The 18,493-nt window shown below is 47.2% G+C and overlaps 1 protein-coding gene across 1 annotated transcript in view; it reads left to right on the top strand.

Moving 5' to 3' along the window:
* PRPF6 (pre-mRNA processing factor 6) overlaps nt 1–1,347 on the top strand; it is a 594,778-nt gene extending 593,431 nt beyond the window's left edge. The window contains exon 21 of the mRNA XM_069243240.1: nt 1,088–1,347. Coding sequence (XP_069099341.1) covers nt 1,088–1,240 — 153 coding nt within the window. The 3' untranslated portion in view covers nt 1,241–1,347. The remainder of the gene's footprint in view (nt 1–1,087) is intronic.
* The last annotated feature ends 17,146 nt before the right edge of the window (nt 1,348–18,493 follow it).

Below are 18,493 nucleotides of genomic sequence, written 5' to 3'. Positions count from 1 at the left end.
ACTGTACACCACTTTACTAAAAACCAGTGCACTCCACACTAGTCCACTTTGTGTCATGTAGTTTATGCCACTTCACTTGAGGCCACTCAGTTCCACTCTACGACACTCCACTCTGATGCTCTGCTTTATTAAACTCTACTCCAGTCTGTTTCATTCCACTCTACAACACTCTACTCCACCCTATGCCACTGTACAATACTATATCACTCTACGCTACTCCCTCTGTGCCACTTTACTCCACTCTATTCTACTACACACTACGTATGCCACTCCACGCCACTCCACCCTGACACTCCACACCACTCTTCTCTAAATCACTCTACTGCACTCTACCATTTTACTCTTCCAAACTACTCAAGTCTGTGCCTCTCCACTCTACGACAATCTACTCCACTCTGTCATACTTCTCAACACCATCTATGCCACTTCACTTTGCTCTACACCACGACACTCTATGCTATTCTACACCACTCAACTCTATGACAGTCTACTTCCTCCAGGCCACACCACTTGACTCCACTCAACTCTACTCCACTCTACACTCACGTAACACTCTACTCCACGCCACGCCACTCTCCCTTACCCAGCTAACATTTACCATTGCTGAATAGCACCCATGCTGGTGTATAGCATGAGTAAAACATATTGACAAACCATGCACTGGCGCAACCTATTGGCTTTGCCAACACTCGTTTATTATTTTGTTTTGGAGGCCCAGGAAAGATGTAAATAATTAAGCAGAAAGTAAAAGACTTAGGAGTGGAGGCAGCAGCTATTCGTCAGAGGGGGGGCTCCTCTGACTGGTTCCTCTGTGACCTTTGTGAAGCAGAATTCAAGTAAAGCAGGGCAGCAACCAGTAGTGTCACTTATTCATAGCCTTCTGTGCCTAATAGCGGTTGCCAAGAGACACTATTTGCTAGTGGCTTGAAAGTTATTTACGTCCTTCTTTACAGTAAGGTTTGAAAAAAGGCCCAGGTTTTGTTTTATTTATTTACTTTCACGGGGGTGAGCATGGTACACACACTCAGGATTCTTGAATGCTTTGTGGTGCTCTGTTCTCATTTTGGGCGCCTTTACTCTTCTCCAGGAGCAGCAGGAGGACGTGCGAAAGCGATGTGAGAATGTGGAGCCCCGCCACGGTGAGCTGTGGTGTGCCGTCTCCAAAGACATCGAAAACTGGCAGCGGAAGATTGGCGAAATCCTCATCCTTGTGGCCAGCAAGATCAAAAACACCTTCTGAAGAAACCTGTCCCCCTGTAAATTATTCTATTCCTATGTACAATAAATGTCCACCTGTTTGAAAAATAAAACGTTGGTGTCCTGTAAATGACACTAATGTGAAAATGACTTGCAGGTTGTGAGAGTTTATTGGCGTTATAAATGTGCTAGAGTACCGAAGCTGAGGAAAGAAGCTGTTGGTAAATGTTCATTTGTCCTTTCTTCATCTCTCCCAATTCTGACTGTATTATTTTGTAAGCGGGAGACGTTAACAGATATTTCAGTTGTATTCTAACTAGCTTAGATCACTGCTTAAACCAGGACACAGGTTTCCAAAAATCCTTCTACTGATGTCTTGGAATTGTGCCATACAGTATAGGAATCCATCATAACTAGCCACAAGAGTCATATTTTTGACTGTCCTCAGCATAGCCAAGGTAGAGCCATACATCTTACTTGAGTAGCCAAGGTCTTGTTTCAGTGGGGACTAGACACGAGGAATGTTATGTTACGGTTGATTTTATAACGCACTAATCACCCATGAGGGTATCCAGGTGCTCCGTGGCAGGTGTGAGGCCAGCCCTGGGGGCTTACTAGAAAAGGCAGGCATTCAGCCTCTTGTGAAAGTCAGGAAGAGAGGAGGCAGCCCTGGTGTGTTGTGGGAATGGGCATGAGAAGGCGCCTAAACCCCACAACCCTTTCTGCCCTTGGAGGGGGGGTTCTAGAGGGAGACCGGCAGAGCAGAGATGTCTGCATAGTTGGCGGAAGTCAATGCAGTTGTTCGGGTAGGTGCAGGGCAAATGCTGTGGAGGGCTTTGTGGGTGAGAAGTTGGGATGTATTATTTGAACGAACAAGGAGGCACGATATGCAGAGTACTATCTCAAAACAGGCACTCTGGGAATAGTTCATAGTTAGGAATGTGCAGATCACTGCAGGGCGCTTCCTAGGTGTTCAGAATATGAAGGCAGGCTACCTCAGCAGAACTAATCATGGAAACCATAAATTGGTCCTAAACGACAAGGTGATAAATTGAATGTTCTTCACCTGGGAGTTTCAACAATTATATCCCTTTGTAGCCACAAAAATGCCTACACATTACTTTCACGCATTACCAGCAAGGATGAAACTGGAATGCCCGCCCTTTTCCTCACCCAATCGGGAAAAGTACTGTATTTACTTTCTCCTGCTATCATGAGTATCAAGCTGAGTTATTCCAAGACAATGATGCTCTGTAAGTTCCATGGTGACCATGCCAGTTGGGGTTCTTCAATCTCTTTCATCTTTTGAAACAACCACAAAGAAAGGTTACTGAAAAAAAAAGAATTCTAGGACTTTCTAGAGGGAATTAAAATGGTGTTTCCTTCAGTAAGGAGACCCCACCCTCAGGAGTTAAATGTAATCCTCCTTAAGCAGATGGATCCTCCCTTTGAGCCCATTTGCAAAGCATTTGTACAGCCTTTAAGGTGGAAAACCACTTTTCTAGTAGCGATCACCTCATTGTGCAGGTTTAGTGAAATCTTATACCGGTGTGGATACTATAAAGTGTTCCACAAGACAAAGTGAATATAAAGACACGTCTTTGTTTTCTCCCAAAAGGTGGTGTCAAATTTCCATGTTTATCAGACTATTTCTTTGCTTACATTAATTGGTTCTAACAAGCAATCCACTGTTCTCCACAGGGGAGATAAAGAGGAACTCCTTTCTTTCTATCCAAGACCCCAAGTATGCATAAAATATAACTGACCTACGTGTAACTGATTGAGAATGATGGGGCGTGGGGGGAATATGCTTCTTTCAAGGAGCCGTGCCAGTTTTCCCACCTCTGAAGGACTCTGCTTGGATACTCGCATCTTGCTACTTCCTTTCATTTTTCCTTCAAAAAGTGTTTTTCCTTAAGGTTATAGCGGTCTTTGTTTACTAAAAGAAAAAAACAGCTGTAATCATCAAATGTCAATACCAAGAGCACAGTTTGGTAGTCAAAACATGTACATGTATTTTCCAGGAGCTCCTTTATATTCCATTGAGTCACAAACCTGCAGATATCATCCACCCTGCAAAATGTTCACGTTGGGAGATACAGTACTCCCCATCCACGAGCTTCAGGTTTAGCACAATAAAATCTTCCCTAACCTCTATCACGTTTGGGAACATTAATCCTACAGAATGGTATGTGATTTTAATGACACATGCCCCTAGATATCTTGGGACTTATCCATTTCACTTCAGATAAGTACTATTTTACATCTGCTCAACCTCCTTTGACTCAGGCCACATGTAGGGTTCCGGTTTGTCCAAGTTGACCTTGAAGCCAGATGCGTTCAGAAATTTGGCAACACCGTCTCTTGAAAGAATTACAATTTATGCCTCTACTACTTGGTTTATTCCTGTTACCTTGTGCAGTCAGCTCTATGGCAAAAAATAATGTTAAAAGGCAGCTATGTGTAGTGTCCCTCATTAGAAATCTATCATTCAGCAGGTATCTCTTTACTCTGTCTGGCCCTGGCTCCATGGGAAACACGTTTCAAAAATTGGTCTATAGTCAAACCTTAAAAATTGTCATTGATATAGCATGGGCATCCGAAGACGTTGGGGAAATAAGTCAATCTGAGAAGTGTTGAAGCTGTTCCATGGAATTCTAGGCCAGTCAGTGGTTATTGGGCAGTATCTTGTCTAGACATTCACATTTACCTCTGTCTGGACAACCAATACTACAAGATTACAGTGGGGGTTGCCTGAAGCTTTCTTAGACGCTCCAGGCAACCAACATCCTGAAGGACCGTCCAGTTCTCATTTGCACACACTTTTCTCCCGACAGTTTTGCTTATCTCTGGCCATCACTGAGAGTAGTCCTGCTAGCCTTAGAATGCCTTTTAACTGCAGGTGTTGGGCACGTCTGTCTGTTAGACCCTCACCTGGTGACTTTCTCTAGTGCTGCTGCTGAATAGTTGCTCTTTTTCCCCTCGACTACTAGACCACTTCATCTGTGTCTGCTGCTTTTGATTTCCTGGGTACCTGTCATGAATGCGAGGTATCAAGGATGACAAAGACTGACCACCTCCCTTTGTAGCCTGTGACCCAAAGTTCTCTGCAAATCTAAAGAAACACGCTTTGGCAAAGCCTGTTGGTCTTGCCTACTAGAGCTACTGGCTTTGGCAATGATTTGTAACCATGCTGTAAAGCAGTGTGGCTAAAAAACTTTTTTTTTTTTTTTACGTGAATTGACTTTGTTTCAAGTGCATTAGCGCTGGATGCATAGTCTTTTTTTCTATTATTTTTAGCCATGCTGCACAGCAGACACACAGCTGTACAGCATGGCTAGAAATCATTGCCAAAGTTAGCAATGTCCATGCTAATCACCATGAACAAAAGGCAGTTGCAGAGCCAATAGTCTCAAAAGCGAGACCTATTGGCTCTGCCAATGCTTGTTATGACTTGGCACAGCACCCATACGATTTCTGAGCAAATCATTTGCGTGAAAAATGTAAAACAATTAACAAATGGCAGAAAAATCAGATCACATAAAACATTCATTAGCACAGCCAATATGTCTCGTCTCTGCGAAATCTAATGGTTTTATCAATGTCTTTTTAGAGACATGGCTTAAAGTAAAACGTTTTTTTTTTTTTTTTTTTTTAAAGCGACATGACCAGCCGTCGTTGACCTCTGGGTGTGGAGACCTTACAATGCCATGCACTCTTATAGAGTGCTTGGTCAAACCTAAAAAATATAGTACCTTCGGTAGATTGCTGCCAGTAAAAGGACTCTGGCTCCAGACAGGAAGCCGTGCTAGGTCCATGCTTCACAGCATGAACAGAAGCCCTGAGAAGACCGCAGGAGGAGGTTAGCAGCTGGTAGGGAAACACGAGTATGGCCAATAACAAGCAAGGACCAATGGTAAGTAATGGGCAGGGCTCTAAGCCCGTTTTGAAGCTTTTTTTAATTTTTTTTCTAATAATAGCTTTAGGCAAACCCTAAAAATCAATTCCGCCCATGTCCATCCATGTCTTAGTGAAAATACATCTAGAAACAGATAACATTTATTTTCAAAGTATAAGCAGATAGCATCTGTTGTCACAATAACCGCAATCAAGCCGAAGCAATCAGTACTTGTCTGTGCTCCTGTCGAAAGAGAGGAAGTGCAGCCAGCATACGCTGGCCAATTAAACACCAGCAACTAACTAAAAATGAAGCCAATGAATGTTAAGCAATGGGCGGGCTGAAAGCTCCCTGTTGTATCAAATTTCTTTCCTAAGCCAGACCGCTTGCAAGGCAAGAGTTAAAAAGCCCATGAACGAGCGATAGTGATGGGAGTGGTTAAAAGCCCACAGATAGATTACAACACGTCAGAGCGCTTGTGCGCTCGACCGAAGAAACGGTGTGACAGACTCGAACTGAGAGGGATAATTTGGAAATAGGACAATGAAGGAAAACAGCAGATCAATCCTTAGAGAGGTAAACTTGAGGTTTGTATGAATAACAAGACAAAAAAATACAAAAGCAGCAAAGCAACCAGCAAGTTTTCATGAAAGGAGGATCCCAAAAGGGAAAATAGCAAAAACAAAAACTATTCAGATAGGGAAAGCCAGGCGAATACTCACGACATTGGGGCAACCCCACCACAGTGAGATTTTGGCAGGAACTCTGTTTATAGGCTGGTGTGCTTATATACTGATTCTGCCTCAAGTGCCCCAGAAGATGAAGAGTATCTGACCTTAGGTGCCGCACTATCTTGGATATGGAATGAGATTTTGTTGGTCTATGGAAACACCAGCTAAAGTAACATTAGTATTGGAACCACACTGTTTCTTGAATGCACCCATTTGATTCCACTGGTTTCCCACCACCAGGCCTCCAACCTTCCGCCTGCCACAGTCCCGTCATTTGTGAGCACTACACACCCATTGACTCTCAAGGAGTCCCCTCTCATACTCCGAACCAAGTGATGCCCTAATTGAGTTGAGACAATGCCAGTGAGAAATGTTGGCCATCTTTAAAGAAGGTCTCCCTAATGCAGTGATTAGCTCATACACTGCATTTCTTTGGGGCAGTGCTTTACTGCTTGTAAGGAAATGCCTCCTTGGCATGGTTGCCCCCTGACTTTTTGCCTTTGCTGATGCTATGTTTACAATTGAAAGTGGGCTGAGGCCTGCTAACCAGGCCCCAGCACCAGTGTTCTTTCCCTAACCTGTACTTTTGTATCCACAATTGGCAGACCCTGGCATCCAGATAAGTCCCTTGTAACTGGTACTTCTAGTACCAAGGGCCCTGATGCCAAGGAAGGTCTCTAAGGGCTGCAGCATGTCTTATGCCACCCTGGAGACCTCTCACTCAGCACAGACACACTGCTTGCAAGCTTGTGTGTGCTAGTGAGAACAAAACGAGTAAGTCGACATGGCACTCCCCTCAGGGTGCCATGCCAGCCTCTCACTGCCTATGCAAGTATAGGTCAGTCACCCCTCTAGCAGGCCTTAGAGCCCTAAGGCAGGGTGCACTATACCATAGGTGAGGGTACCAGTGCATGAGCATGGTACCCCTACAGTGTCTAAACAAAACCTTAGACATTGTAAGTGCAGGGTAGCCATAAGAGTATATGGTCTGGGAGTTTGTCAAACACAAACTCCACAGCACCATAATGGCTACACTGAAAACTGGGAAGTTTGGTATCAAACTTCTCAGCACAATAAATGCACACTGATGCCAGTGTACATTTTATTGCAAAATACACCCCAGAGGGCACCTTAGAGGTGCCCCCTGAAACTTAACCGACTGTCTGTGTAGGCTGACTAGTTCCAGCAGCCTGCCACACTAGAGACATGTTGCTGGCCCCATGGGGAGAGTGCCTTTGTCACTCTGAGGCCAGTAACAAAGCCTGCACTGGGTGGAGATGCTAACACCTCCCCCAGGCAGGAGCTGTAACACCTGGCGGTGAGCCTCAAAGGCTCACCCCTTTGTCACAGCCCAGCAGGGCACTCCAGCTTAGTGGAGTTGCCCGCCCCCTCCGGCCACGGCCCCCACTTTTGGCGGCAAGGTTGGAGGGAACAAAGAAAGCAACAAGGAGGAGTCACTGGCCAGTCAGGACAGCCCCTAAGGTGTCCTGAGCTGAGGTGACTCTAACTTTTAGAAATCCTCCATCTTGCAGATGGAGGATTCCCCCAATAGGGTTAGGATTGTGACCCCCTCCCCTTGGGAGGAGGCACAAAGAGGGTGTACCCACCCTCAGGGCTAGTAGCCATTGGCTACTAACCCCCCAGACCTAAACACGCCCTTAAATTTAGTATTTAAGGGCTACCCTGAACCCTAGAAGATTAGATTCCTGCAACAACAAGAAGAAGGACTGCCTAGCTGAAAACCCCTGTAGAGGAAGACCAGAAGACAACAACTGCCTCGGCTCCAGAAACTCACCGGCCTGTCTCCTGCCTTCCAAAGAACTCTGCTCCAGCGACGCCTTCCAAAGGCACCAGCGACCTCTGCATCCTCTGAGGACTGCCCTGCTTCGACGACGACAAGAAACTCCCGAGGACAGCGGACCTGCTCCAAAAAGACTGCAACTTTGTTTCAAGAAGCAGCTTTAAAGAACCCTGCAACTCCCCGCAAGAAGCGTGAGACTTGCAACACTGCACCCGGCGACCCCGACTCGGCTGGTGGAGAACCAACCCCTCAGGGAGGACCCCCGGACTACTCTACGACTGTGAGTACCAAAACCTGTCCCCCCTGAGCCCCCACAGCGCCGCCTGCAGAGGGAATCCCGAGGCTTCCCCTGACCGCGACTCTCTGAAACCTAAGTCCCGACGCCTGGAAAAGACCCTGCACCCGCAGCCCCCAGGACCTGAAGGACCGGACTTTCACTGCAGAAGTGACCCCCAGGAGTCCCTCTCCCTTGCCCAAGTGGAGGTTTCCCCGAGGAAGCCCCCCCTTGCCTGCCTGCAGCGCTGAAGAGATCCCTTGATCTCTCATTGACTTTCATTGCGAACCCGACGCTTGTTCTAACACTGCACCCGGCCGCCCCCGCGCCGCTGAGGGTGAAATTTCTGTGTGGGCTTGTGTCCCCCCCGGTGCCCTACAAAACCCCCCTGGTCTGCCCTCCGAAGACGCGGGTACTTACCTGCAAGCAGACCGGAACCGGGGCACCCCCTTCTCTCCATTGAAGCCTATGCGTTTTGGGCACCACTTTGAACTCTGCACCTGACCGGCCCTGAGCTGCTGGTGTGGTGACTTTGGGGTTGCTCTGAACCCCCAACGGTGGGCTACCTTGGACCAAGAACTGAACCCTGTAAGTGTCTTACTTACCTGGTAAAACTAACAAAAACTTACCTCCCCCAGGAACTGTGAAAATTGCACTAAGTGTCCACTTTTGAAATAGCTATTTGTGAATAACTTGAAAAGTATACCTGCAATTGAAATGATTCAAAGTTCCTAATGTACTTACCTGCAATACCTTTCAAACAAGATATTACATGTTAAAATTGAACCTGTGGTTCTTAAAATAAACTAAGAAAAGATATTTTTCTATAACAAAACCTATTGGCTGGATTTGTCTCTGAGTGTGTGTACCTCATTTATTGTCTATGTGTATGTACAACAAATGCTTAACACTACTCCTTGGATAAGCCTACTGCTCGACCACACTACCACAAAATAGAGCATTAGTATTATCTATTTTTACCACTATTTTACCTCTAAGGGGAACCCTTGGACTCTGTGCATGCTATTCCTTACTTTGAAATAGCACATACAGAGCCAACTTCCTACATTGGTGGATCAGCGGTGGGGTACAAGACTTTGCATTTGCTGGACTACTCAGCCAATACCTGATCACACGACAAATTCCAAAATTGTCATTAGAAATTGATTTTTGCAATTTGAAAAGTTTTCTAAATTCTTAAAAGACCTGCTAGGGCCTTGTGTTAGATCCTGTTTAGCATTTCTTTTAGAGTTTAAAAGTTTGTAAAAGTTTGAATTAGATTCTAGAACCAGTCTTAGATTCTTAAAAAGTATTCCAACTTTTAGAAGCAAAAGGTCTAGCACAGATGTGACTGTGGTGGAACTCGACACCACACCTTACCTCCATCTACAGATGAGAGAGCTAAGGTCACTCTGTAAACTAAAGAAAATAGCAATGGGCCCCAAACCTACCAAAGTACAGCTCCAGGAGCTTTTGGCAGAGTTTGAAAAGGCCAACCCCTCTGAGGATGGCAACTCAGAGGATGAAGATAGTGACTTGGAGGGAAATTCCCCCCCTCCAGTCCTACTTAGGGAGAGCAGGGCTTCTCAAGCCCTGACTCCACAAATAATAGTCAGAGATGCTGGTTCTCTCACAGGAGGGACCAACAACTCTGAAATCACTGAGGATAACTCCAGTGAAGAGGACATCCAGTTAGCCAGGATGGCCAAAAGATTGGCTTTGGAAAGACAGATCCTAGCCATAGAGAGGGAAAGACAAGAGATGGGCCTAGGACCCATCAATGGTGGCAGCAACATAAATAGGGTCAGAGATTCTCCTGACATGTTGAAAATCCCTAAAGGGATTGTAACTAAATATGAAGATGGTGATGACATCACCAAATGGTTCACAGCTTTTGAGAGGGCTTGTGTAACCAGAAAAGTGAACAGATCTCACTGGGGTGCTCTCCTTTGGGAAATGTTCACAGGAAAGTGTAGGGATAGACTCCTCACACTCTCTGGAAAAGATGCAGAATCTTATGACCTCATGAAGGGTACCCTGATTGAGGGCTTTGGATTCTCCACTGAGGAGTATAGGATTAGATTCAGGGGGGCTCAAAAATCCTCGAGCCAGACCTGGGTTGACTTTGTAGACTACTCAGTAAAAACACTAGATGGTTGGATTCAAGGCAGTGGTGTAAGTAATTATGATGGGCTGTACAATTTATTTGTGAAAGAACACCTGTTAAGTAATTGTTTCAATGACAAACTGCATCAGCATCTGGTAGACCTAGGACCAATTTCTCCCCAAGAATTGGGAAAGAAGGCGGACCATTGGGTCAAGACTAGGGTGTCCAAAACTTCCACAGGGGGTGACCAAAAGAAAGGGGTCACAAAACCTCCCCAGGGGAAAGGTGGTGAGACAGCCAAAAATAAAAATAGTAAAGAGTCTTCTACAGGCCCCCAAAAACCTGCACAGGAGGGTGGGCCCAGAGCCTCTTCACAAAACAATCCTGGGTACAAGGGTAAAAACTTTGATCCCAAAAAGGCCTGGTGTCGAAACTGTAGTCAGTCTGGACACCAAACTGGAGACAAGGCCTGTCCCAAGAAAAGTTCCACTCCAAACTCCAATCCAGGTAACACTGGAATGGCTAGTCTCCAAGTGGGATCAACAGTGTGCCCAGTGCAAATCAGGGTCCACACTGAAGCTACTCTAGTCTCTGAGGGTGGGGTGGATTTAGCCACACTAGCTGCCTGGCCGCCTAACATGCAAAAATACAGGCAGCAGCTCTTTATTAATGGGACAAGTGTAGAGGGCCTGAGGGATACAGGTGCCAGTGTCACCATGGTGACAGAGAAACTGGTTTCCCCTGGCCAATACCTGACTGGAAAAACTTATACAGTCACCAACGCTGACAATCAGACTAAAGCACATCCCATGGCAATGGTAACTTTAGAATGGGGAGGGGTCAATGGCCTGAAACAGGTGGTGGTCTCCTCAAACATCCCAGTAGACTGTCTGCTTGGAAATGACCTGGAGTCCTCAGCATGGGCTGAGGTAGAACTAAAAACCCATGCAGCCATGCTGGGTATCCCTGAACTGGTGTGTATAAAAACAAGAGCACAATGCAAGGCACAGGGTGAAAAAGTAGAGCTGGAGTCTGGAAAAATGGCCCAGCCTACCAAGAGAAAAGGAAAGTCAGTTGGGAAACCAACTGCAACACAGTCAGAAAAAGAGAACCTCTCTTCTCAGGAAGAAGTTCTGCCCTCTGGGGGAACTGAGCCTTTGGAACTTGAACCTTATCAGGTTGAGCTCTTAGGCCCAGGGGGACCCTCAAGGGAAGAGCTGTGTAAGGGACAAGAAACCTGTCCCTCTCTTGAAGGCCTTAGGCAGCAAGCTGCTGAAGAGTCCAAGGGCAAGAAAAATGGAACACATAGGGTCTATTGGGAAGATGGACTCCTGTACACTGAGGCCAGAGACCCCAAACCTGGTGCCACTAGGAGAGTGGTAGTACCTCAGTCGTTCAGAGAGTTTATTCTGACCTTAGCCCATGATATTCCCCTTGCTGGGCATTTGAGACAAACCAAGACGTGGGAGAGGTTAGTCAACCACTTCTACTGGCTCAATATGTCCCAGAAGGTTAAGGAGTTTTGCCTCTCCTGCCCCACCTGTCAATCCAGTGGTAAGACAGGTGGGCACCCAAAGGCCCCCCTCATTCCACTTCCAGTGGTGGGGGTCCCCTTTGAAAGAGTGGGTGTGGACATAGTTGGTCCACTGGAACCTCCCACAGCCTCAGGAAATATGTACATCCTAGTAGTAGTGGATCATGCTACTAGGTATCCTGAAGCTATTCCCCTTAGGTCGACTACTGCCCCTGCAGTAGCCAAGGCCCTCATTGGTATCTTTACCAGAGTGGGTTTCCCTAAGGAGGTGGTGTCTGACAGAGGTACCAACTTCATGTCAGCATACCTAAAACACATGTGGAATGAGTGTGGAGTGACTTACAAATTCACTACACCATACCATCCGCAAACAAATGGCTTAGTTGAGAGATTCAACAAGACATTAAAAGGCATGATCATGGGGCTCCCAGAAAAACTCAAAAGGAGATGGGATGTCCTCTTGCCATGTCTGCTTTTTGCTTACAGAGAGGTGCCACAGAAGGGAGTAGGATTCTCACCCTTTGAACTTCTGTTTGGTCACCCTGTAAGGGGACCACTTGCTCTTGTTAAAGAAGGCTGGGAGAGACCTCTTCATGAGCCTAAACAAGACATAGTGGACTATGTACTTGGCCTTCGCTCTAGAATGGCAGAGTACATGGAAAAGGCAACCAAAAACCTTGAGGCCAGCCAACAGCTCCAGAAGTTTTGGTATGACCAAAAGGCTGCAATGGTTGAGTTCCAACCAGGGCAGAAAGTCTGGGTTCTGGAGCCTGTGGCTCCCAGGGCACTCCAGGACAAATGGAGTGGCCCTTACCCAGTGCTAGAAAGGAAGAGTCAGGTCACCTACCTGGTGGACCTGGGCACAAGCAGGAGCCCCAAGAGGGTGATCCATGTGAACCGCCTTAAGCTCTTCCATGACAGGGCTGATGTAAATCTGTTGATGGTAACAGATGAGGATCAGGAGGCAGAGAGTGAACCTCTCCCTGATCTTCTGTCATCAGACCCAAAAGATGGCTCAGTAGATGGAGTGATCTACTCAGACACCCTCTCTGGCCAACAGCAAGCTGATTGTAGGAGAGTCCTACAACAGTTTCCTGAACTCTTCTCCCTAACCCCTGGTCAGACACACCTGTGTACCCATGATGTGGACACAGGAGACAGCATGCCTGTCAAAAACAACATTTTTAGACAGTCTGACCATGTTAAGGAAAGCATCAAGGTGGAAGTCCACAAGATGCTGGAATTGGGAGTAATTGAGCGCTCTGACAGCCCCTGGGCTAGCCCAGTGGTCTTAGTCCCCAAACCTCACACCAAAGATGGAAAGAAAGAGATGAGGTTTTGTGTGGACTACAGAGGGCTCAACTCTGTCACCAAGACAGACGCCCATCCAATTCCTAGAGCTGATGAGCTCATAGACAAATTAGGTGCTGCCAAATTCTTAAGTACCTTTGACTTGACAGCAGGGTACTGGCAAATAAAAATGGCACCTGGAGCAAAAGAGAAAACAGCATTCTCCACACCTGATGGGCATTATCAGTTCACTGTTATGCCCTTTGGTTTAAAGAATGCCCCTGCCACCTTCCAAAGGTTGGTGAATCAAGTCCTTGCTGGCTTGGAGTCCTTTAGCACAGCTTATCTTGATGATATTGCTGTCTTTAGCTCCACCTGGCAGGATCACCTGGTCCACCTGAAGAAGGTTTTGAAGGCTCTGCAATCTGCAGGCCTCTCTATCAAGGCATCCAAATGCCAGATAGGGCAGGGAACTGTGGTTTACTTGGGACACCTTGTAGGTGGAGGCCAAGTTCAGCCACTCCAACCCAAGATCCAGACTGTTCTGGACTGGGTAGCTCCAAAAACCCAGACTCAAGTCAGGGCATTCCTTGGCTTGACTGGGTATTACAGGAGGTTTGTGAAGGGATATGGATCCATTGTGACAGCCCTCACTGAACTCACCTCCAAGAAAATGCCCAAGAAAGTGAACTGGACTGTGGAATGCCAACAGGCCTTTGACACCCTGAAACAAGCAATGTGCTCAGCACCAGTTCTAAAAGCTCCAGATTATTCTAAGCAGTTCATTGTGCAGACAGATGCCTCTGAACATGGGATAGGGGCAGTTTTGTCCCAAACAAATGATGATGGCCTTGACCAGCCTGTTGCTTTCATTAGCAAGAGGTTACTCCCCAGGGAGCAGCGTTGGAGTGCCATTGAGAGGGAGGCCTTTGCTGTGGTTTGGTCCCTGAAGAAGCTGAGACCATACCTCTTTGGGACTCACTTCCTAGTTCAAACTGACCACAGACCTCTCAAATGGCTGATGCAAATGAAAGGTGAAAATCCTAAACTGTTGAGGTGGTCCATCTCCCTACAGGGAATGGACTTTATAGTGGAACACAGACCTGGGACTGCCCATGCCAATGCAGATGGCCTTTCCAGGTTCTTCCACTTAGAAAATGAAGACTCTCTTGGGAAAGGTTAGTCTCATCCTCTTTCGTTTGGGGGGGGGTTGTGTAAGGAAATGCCTCCTTGGCATGGTTGCCCCCTGACTTTTTGCCTTTGCTGATGCTATGTTTACAATTGAAAGTGGGCTGAGGCCTGCTAACCAGGCCCCAGCACCAGTGTTCTTTCCCTAACCTGTACTTTTGTATCCACAATTGGCAGACCCTGGCATCCAGATAAGTCCCTTGTAACTGGTACTTCTAGTACCAAGGGCCCTGATGCCAAGGAAGGTCTCTAAGGGCTGCAGCATGTCTTATGCCACCCTGGAGACCTCTCACTCAGCACAGACACACTGCTTGCAAGCTTGTGTGTGCTAGTGAGAACAAAACGAGTAAGTCGACATGGCACTCCCCTCAGGGTGCCATGCCAGCCTCTCACTGCCTATGCAAGTATAGGTCAGTCACCCCTCTAGCAGGCCTTAGAGCCCTAAGGCAGGGTGCACTATACCATAGGTGAGGGTACCAGTGCATGAGCATGGTACCCCTACAGTGTCTAAACAAAACCTTAGACATTGTAAGTGCAGGGTAGCCATAAGAGTATATGGTCTGGGAGTTTGTCAAACACGAACTCCACAGCACCATAATGGCTACACTGAAAACTGGGAAGTTTGGTATCAAACTTCTCAGCACAATAAATGCACACTGATGCCAGTGTACATTTTATTGCAAAATACACCCCAGAGGGCACCTTAGAGGTGCCCCCTGAAACTTAACCGACTGTCTGTGTAGGCTGACTAGTTCCAGCAGCCTGCCACACTAGAGACATGTTGCTGGCCCCATGGGGAGAGTGCCTTTGTCACTCTGAGGCCAGTAACAAAGCCTGCACTGGGTGGAGATGCTAACACCTCCCCCAGGCAGGAGCTGTAACACCTGGCGGTGAGCCTCAAAGGCTCACCCCTTTGTCACAGCCCAGCAGGGCACTCCAGCTTAGTGGAGTTGCCCGCCCCCACCGGCCACGGCCCCCACTTTTGGCGGCAAGGTTGGAGGGAACAAAGAAAGCAACAAGGAGGAGTCACTGGCCAGTCAGGACAGCCCCTAAGGTGTCCTGAGCTGAGGTGACTCTAACTTTTAGAAATCCTCCATCTTGCAGATGGAGGATTCCCCCAATAGGGTTAGGATTGTGACCCCCTCCCCTTGGGAGGAGGCACAAAGAGGGTGTACCCACCCTCAGGGCTAGTAGCCATTGGCTACTAACCCCCCAGACCTAAACACGCCCTTAAATTTAGTATTTAAGGGCTACCCTGAACCCTAGAAGATTAGATTCCTGCAACAACAAGAAGAAGGACTGCCTAGCTGAAAACCCCTGCAGAGGAAGACCAGAAGACAACAACTGCCTCGGCTCCAGAAACTCACCGGCCTGTCTCCTGCCTTCCAAAGAACTCTGCTCCAGCGACGCCTTCCAAAGGCACCAGCGACCTCTGCATCCTCTGAGGACTGCCCTGCTTCGACGACGACAAGAAACTCCCGAGGACAGCGGACCTGCTCCAAAAAGACTGCAACTTTGTTTCAAGAAGCAGCTTTAAAGAACCCTGCAACTCCCCGCAAGAAGCGTGAGACTTGCAACACTGCACCCGGCGACCCCGACTCGGCTGGTGGAGAACCAACCCCTCAGGGAGGACCCCCGGACTACTCTACGACTGTGAGTACCAAAACCTGTCCCCCCTGAGCCCCCACAGCGCCGCCTGCAGAGGGAATCCCGAGGCTTCCCCTGACCGCGACTCTCTGAAACCTAAGTCCCGACGCCTGGAAAAGACCCTGCACCCGCAGCCCCCAGGACCTGAAGGACCGGACTTTCACTGCAGAAGTGACCCCCAGGAGTCCCTCTCCCTTGCCCAAGTGGAGGTTTCCCCGAGGAAGCCCCCCCTTGCCTGCCTGCAGCGCTGAAGAGATCCCTTGATCTCTCATTGACTTTCATTGCGAACCCGACGCTTGTTCTAACACTGCACCCGGCCGCCCCCGCGCCGCTGAGGGTGAAATTTCTGTGTGGGCTTGTGTCCCCCCCGGTGCCCTACAAAACCCCCCTGGTCTGCCCTCCGAAGACGCGGGTACTTACCTGCAAGCAGACCGGAACCGGGGCACCCCCTTCTCTCCATTGAAGCCTATGCGTTTTGGGCACCACTTTGAACTCTGCACCTGACCGGCCCTGAGCTGCTGGTGTGGTGACTTTGGGGTTGCTCTGAACCCCCAACGGTGGGCTACCTTGGACCAAGAACTGAACCCTGTAAGTGTCTTACTTACCTGGTAAAACTAACAAAAACTTACCTCCCCCAGGAACTGTGAAAATTGCACTAAGTGTCCACTTTTGAAATAGCTATTTGTGAATAACTTGAAAAGTATACCTGCAATTGAAATGATTCAAAGTTCCTAATGTACTTACCTGCAATACCTTTCAAACAAGATATTACATGTTAAAATTGAACCTGTGGTTCTTAAAATAAACTAAGAAAAGATATTTTTCTATAACAAAACCTATTGGCTGGATTTGTCTCTGAGTGTGTGTACCTCATTTATTGTCTATGTGTATGTACAACAAATGCTTAACACTACTCCTTGGATAAGCCTACTGCTCGACCACACTACCACAAAATAGAGCATTAGTATTATCTATTTTTACCACTATTTTACCTCTAAGGGGAACCCTTGGACTCTGTGCATGCTATTCCTTACTTTGAAATAGCACATACAGAGCCAACTTCCTACATTGGTGGATCAGCGGTGGGGTACAAGACTTTGCATTTGCTGGACTACTCAGCCAATACCTGATCACACGACAAATTCCAAAATTGTCATTAGAAATTGATTTTTGCAATTTGAAAAGTTTTCTAAATTCTTAAAAGACCTGCTAGGGCCTTGTGTTAGATCCTGTTTAGCATTTCTTTTAGAGTTTAAAAGTTTGTAAAAGTTTGAATTAGATTCTAGAACCAGTCTTAGATTCTTAAAAAGTATTCCAACTTTTAGAAGCAAAAGGTCTAGCACAGATGTGACTGTGGTGGAACTCGACACCACACCTTACCTCCATCTACAGATGAGAGAGCTAAGGTCACTCTGTAAACTAAAGAAAATAGCAATGGGCCCCAAACCTACCAAAGTACAGCTCCAGGAGCTTTTGGCAGAGTTTGAAAAGGCCAACCCCTCTGAGGATGGCAACTCAGAGGATGAAGATAGTGACTTGGAGGGAAATTCCCCCCCTCCAGTCCTACTTAGGGAGAGCAGGGCTTCTCAAGCCCTGACTCCACAAATAATAGTCAGAGATGCTGGTTCTCTCACAGGAGGGACCAACAACTCTGAAATCACTGAGGATAACTCCAGTGAAGAGGACATCCAGTTAGCCAGGATGGCCAAAAGATTGGCTTTGGAAAGACAGATCCTAGCCATAGAGAGGGAAAGACAAGAGATGGGCCTAGGACCCATCAATGGTGGCAGCAACATAAATAGGGTCAGAGATTCTCCTGACATGTTGAAAATCCCTAAAGGGATTGTAACTAAATATGAAGATGGTGATGACATCACCAAATGGTTCACAGCTTTTGAGAGGGCTTGTGTAACCAGAAAAGTGAACAGATCTCACTGGGGTGCTCTCCTTTGGGAAATGTTCACAGGAAAGTGTAGGGATAGACTCCTCACACTCTCTGGAAAAGATGCAGAATCTTATGACCTCATGAAGGGTACCCTGATTGAGGGCTTTGGATTCTCCACTGAGGAGTATAGGATTAGATTCAGGGGGGCTCAAAAATCCTCGAGCCAGACCTGGGTTGACTTTGTAGACTACTCAGTAAAAACACTAGATGGTTGGATTCAAGGCAGTGGTGTAAGTAATTATGATGGGCTGTACAATTTATTTGTGAAAGAACACCTGTTAAGTAATTGTTTCAATGACAAACTGCATCAGCATCTGGTAGACCTAGGACCAATTTCTCCCCAAGAATTGGGAAAGAAGGCGGACCATTGGGTCAAGACTAGGGTGTCCAAAACTTCCACAGGGGGTGACCAAAAGAAAGGGGTCACAAAACCTCCCCAGGGGAAAGGTGGTGAGACAGCCAAAAATAAAAATAGTAAAGAGTCTTCTACAGGCCCCCAAAAACCTGCACAGGAGGGTGGGCCCAGAGCCTCTTCACAAAACAATCCTGGGTACAAGGGTAAAAACTTTGATCCCAAAAAGGCCTGGTGTCGAAACTGTAGTCAGTCTGGACACCAAACTGGAGACAAGGCCTGTCCCAAGAAAAGTTCCACTCCAAACTCCAATCCAGGTAACACTGGAATGGCTAGTCTCCAAGTGGGATCAACAGTGTGCCCAGAGCAAATCAGGGTCCACACTGAAGCTACTCTAGTCTCTGAGGGTGGGGTGGATTTAGCCACACTAGCTGCCTGGCCGCCTAACATGCAAAAATACAGGCAGCAGCTCTTTATTAATGGGACAAGTGTAGAGGGCCTGAGGGATACAGGTGCCAGTGTCACCATG

This window comes from Pleurodeles waltl, chromosome 7, assembly GCF_031143425.1.
Source record: "Pleurodeles waltl isolate 20211129_DDA chromosome 7, aPleWal1.hap1.20221129, whole genome shotgun sequence".
NCBI classification, from domain to species: domain Eukaryota; kingdom Metazoa; phylum Chordata; class Amphibia; order Caudata; family Salamandridae; genus Pleurodeles; species Pleurodeles waltl.
This window is presented reverse-complemented; position numbering and strand designations above follow the sequence as displayed.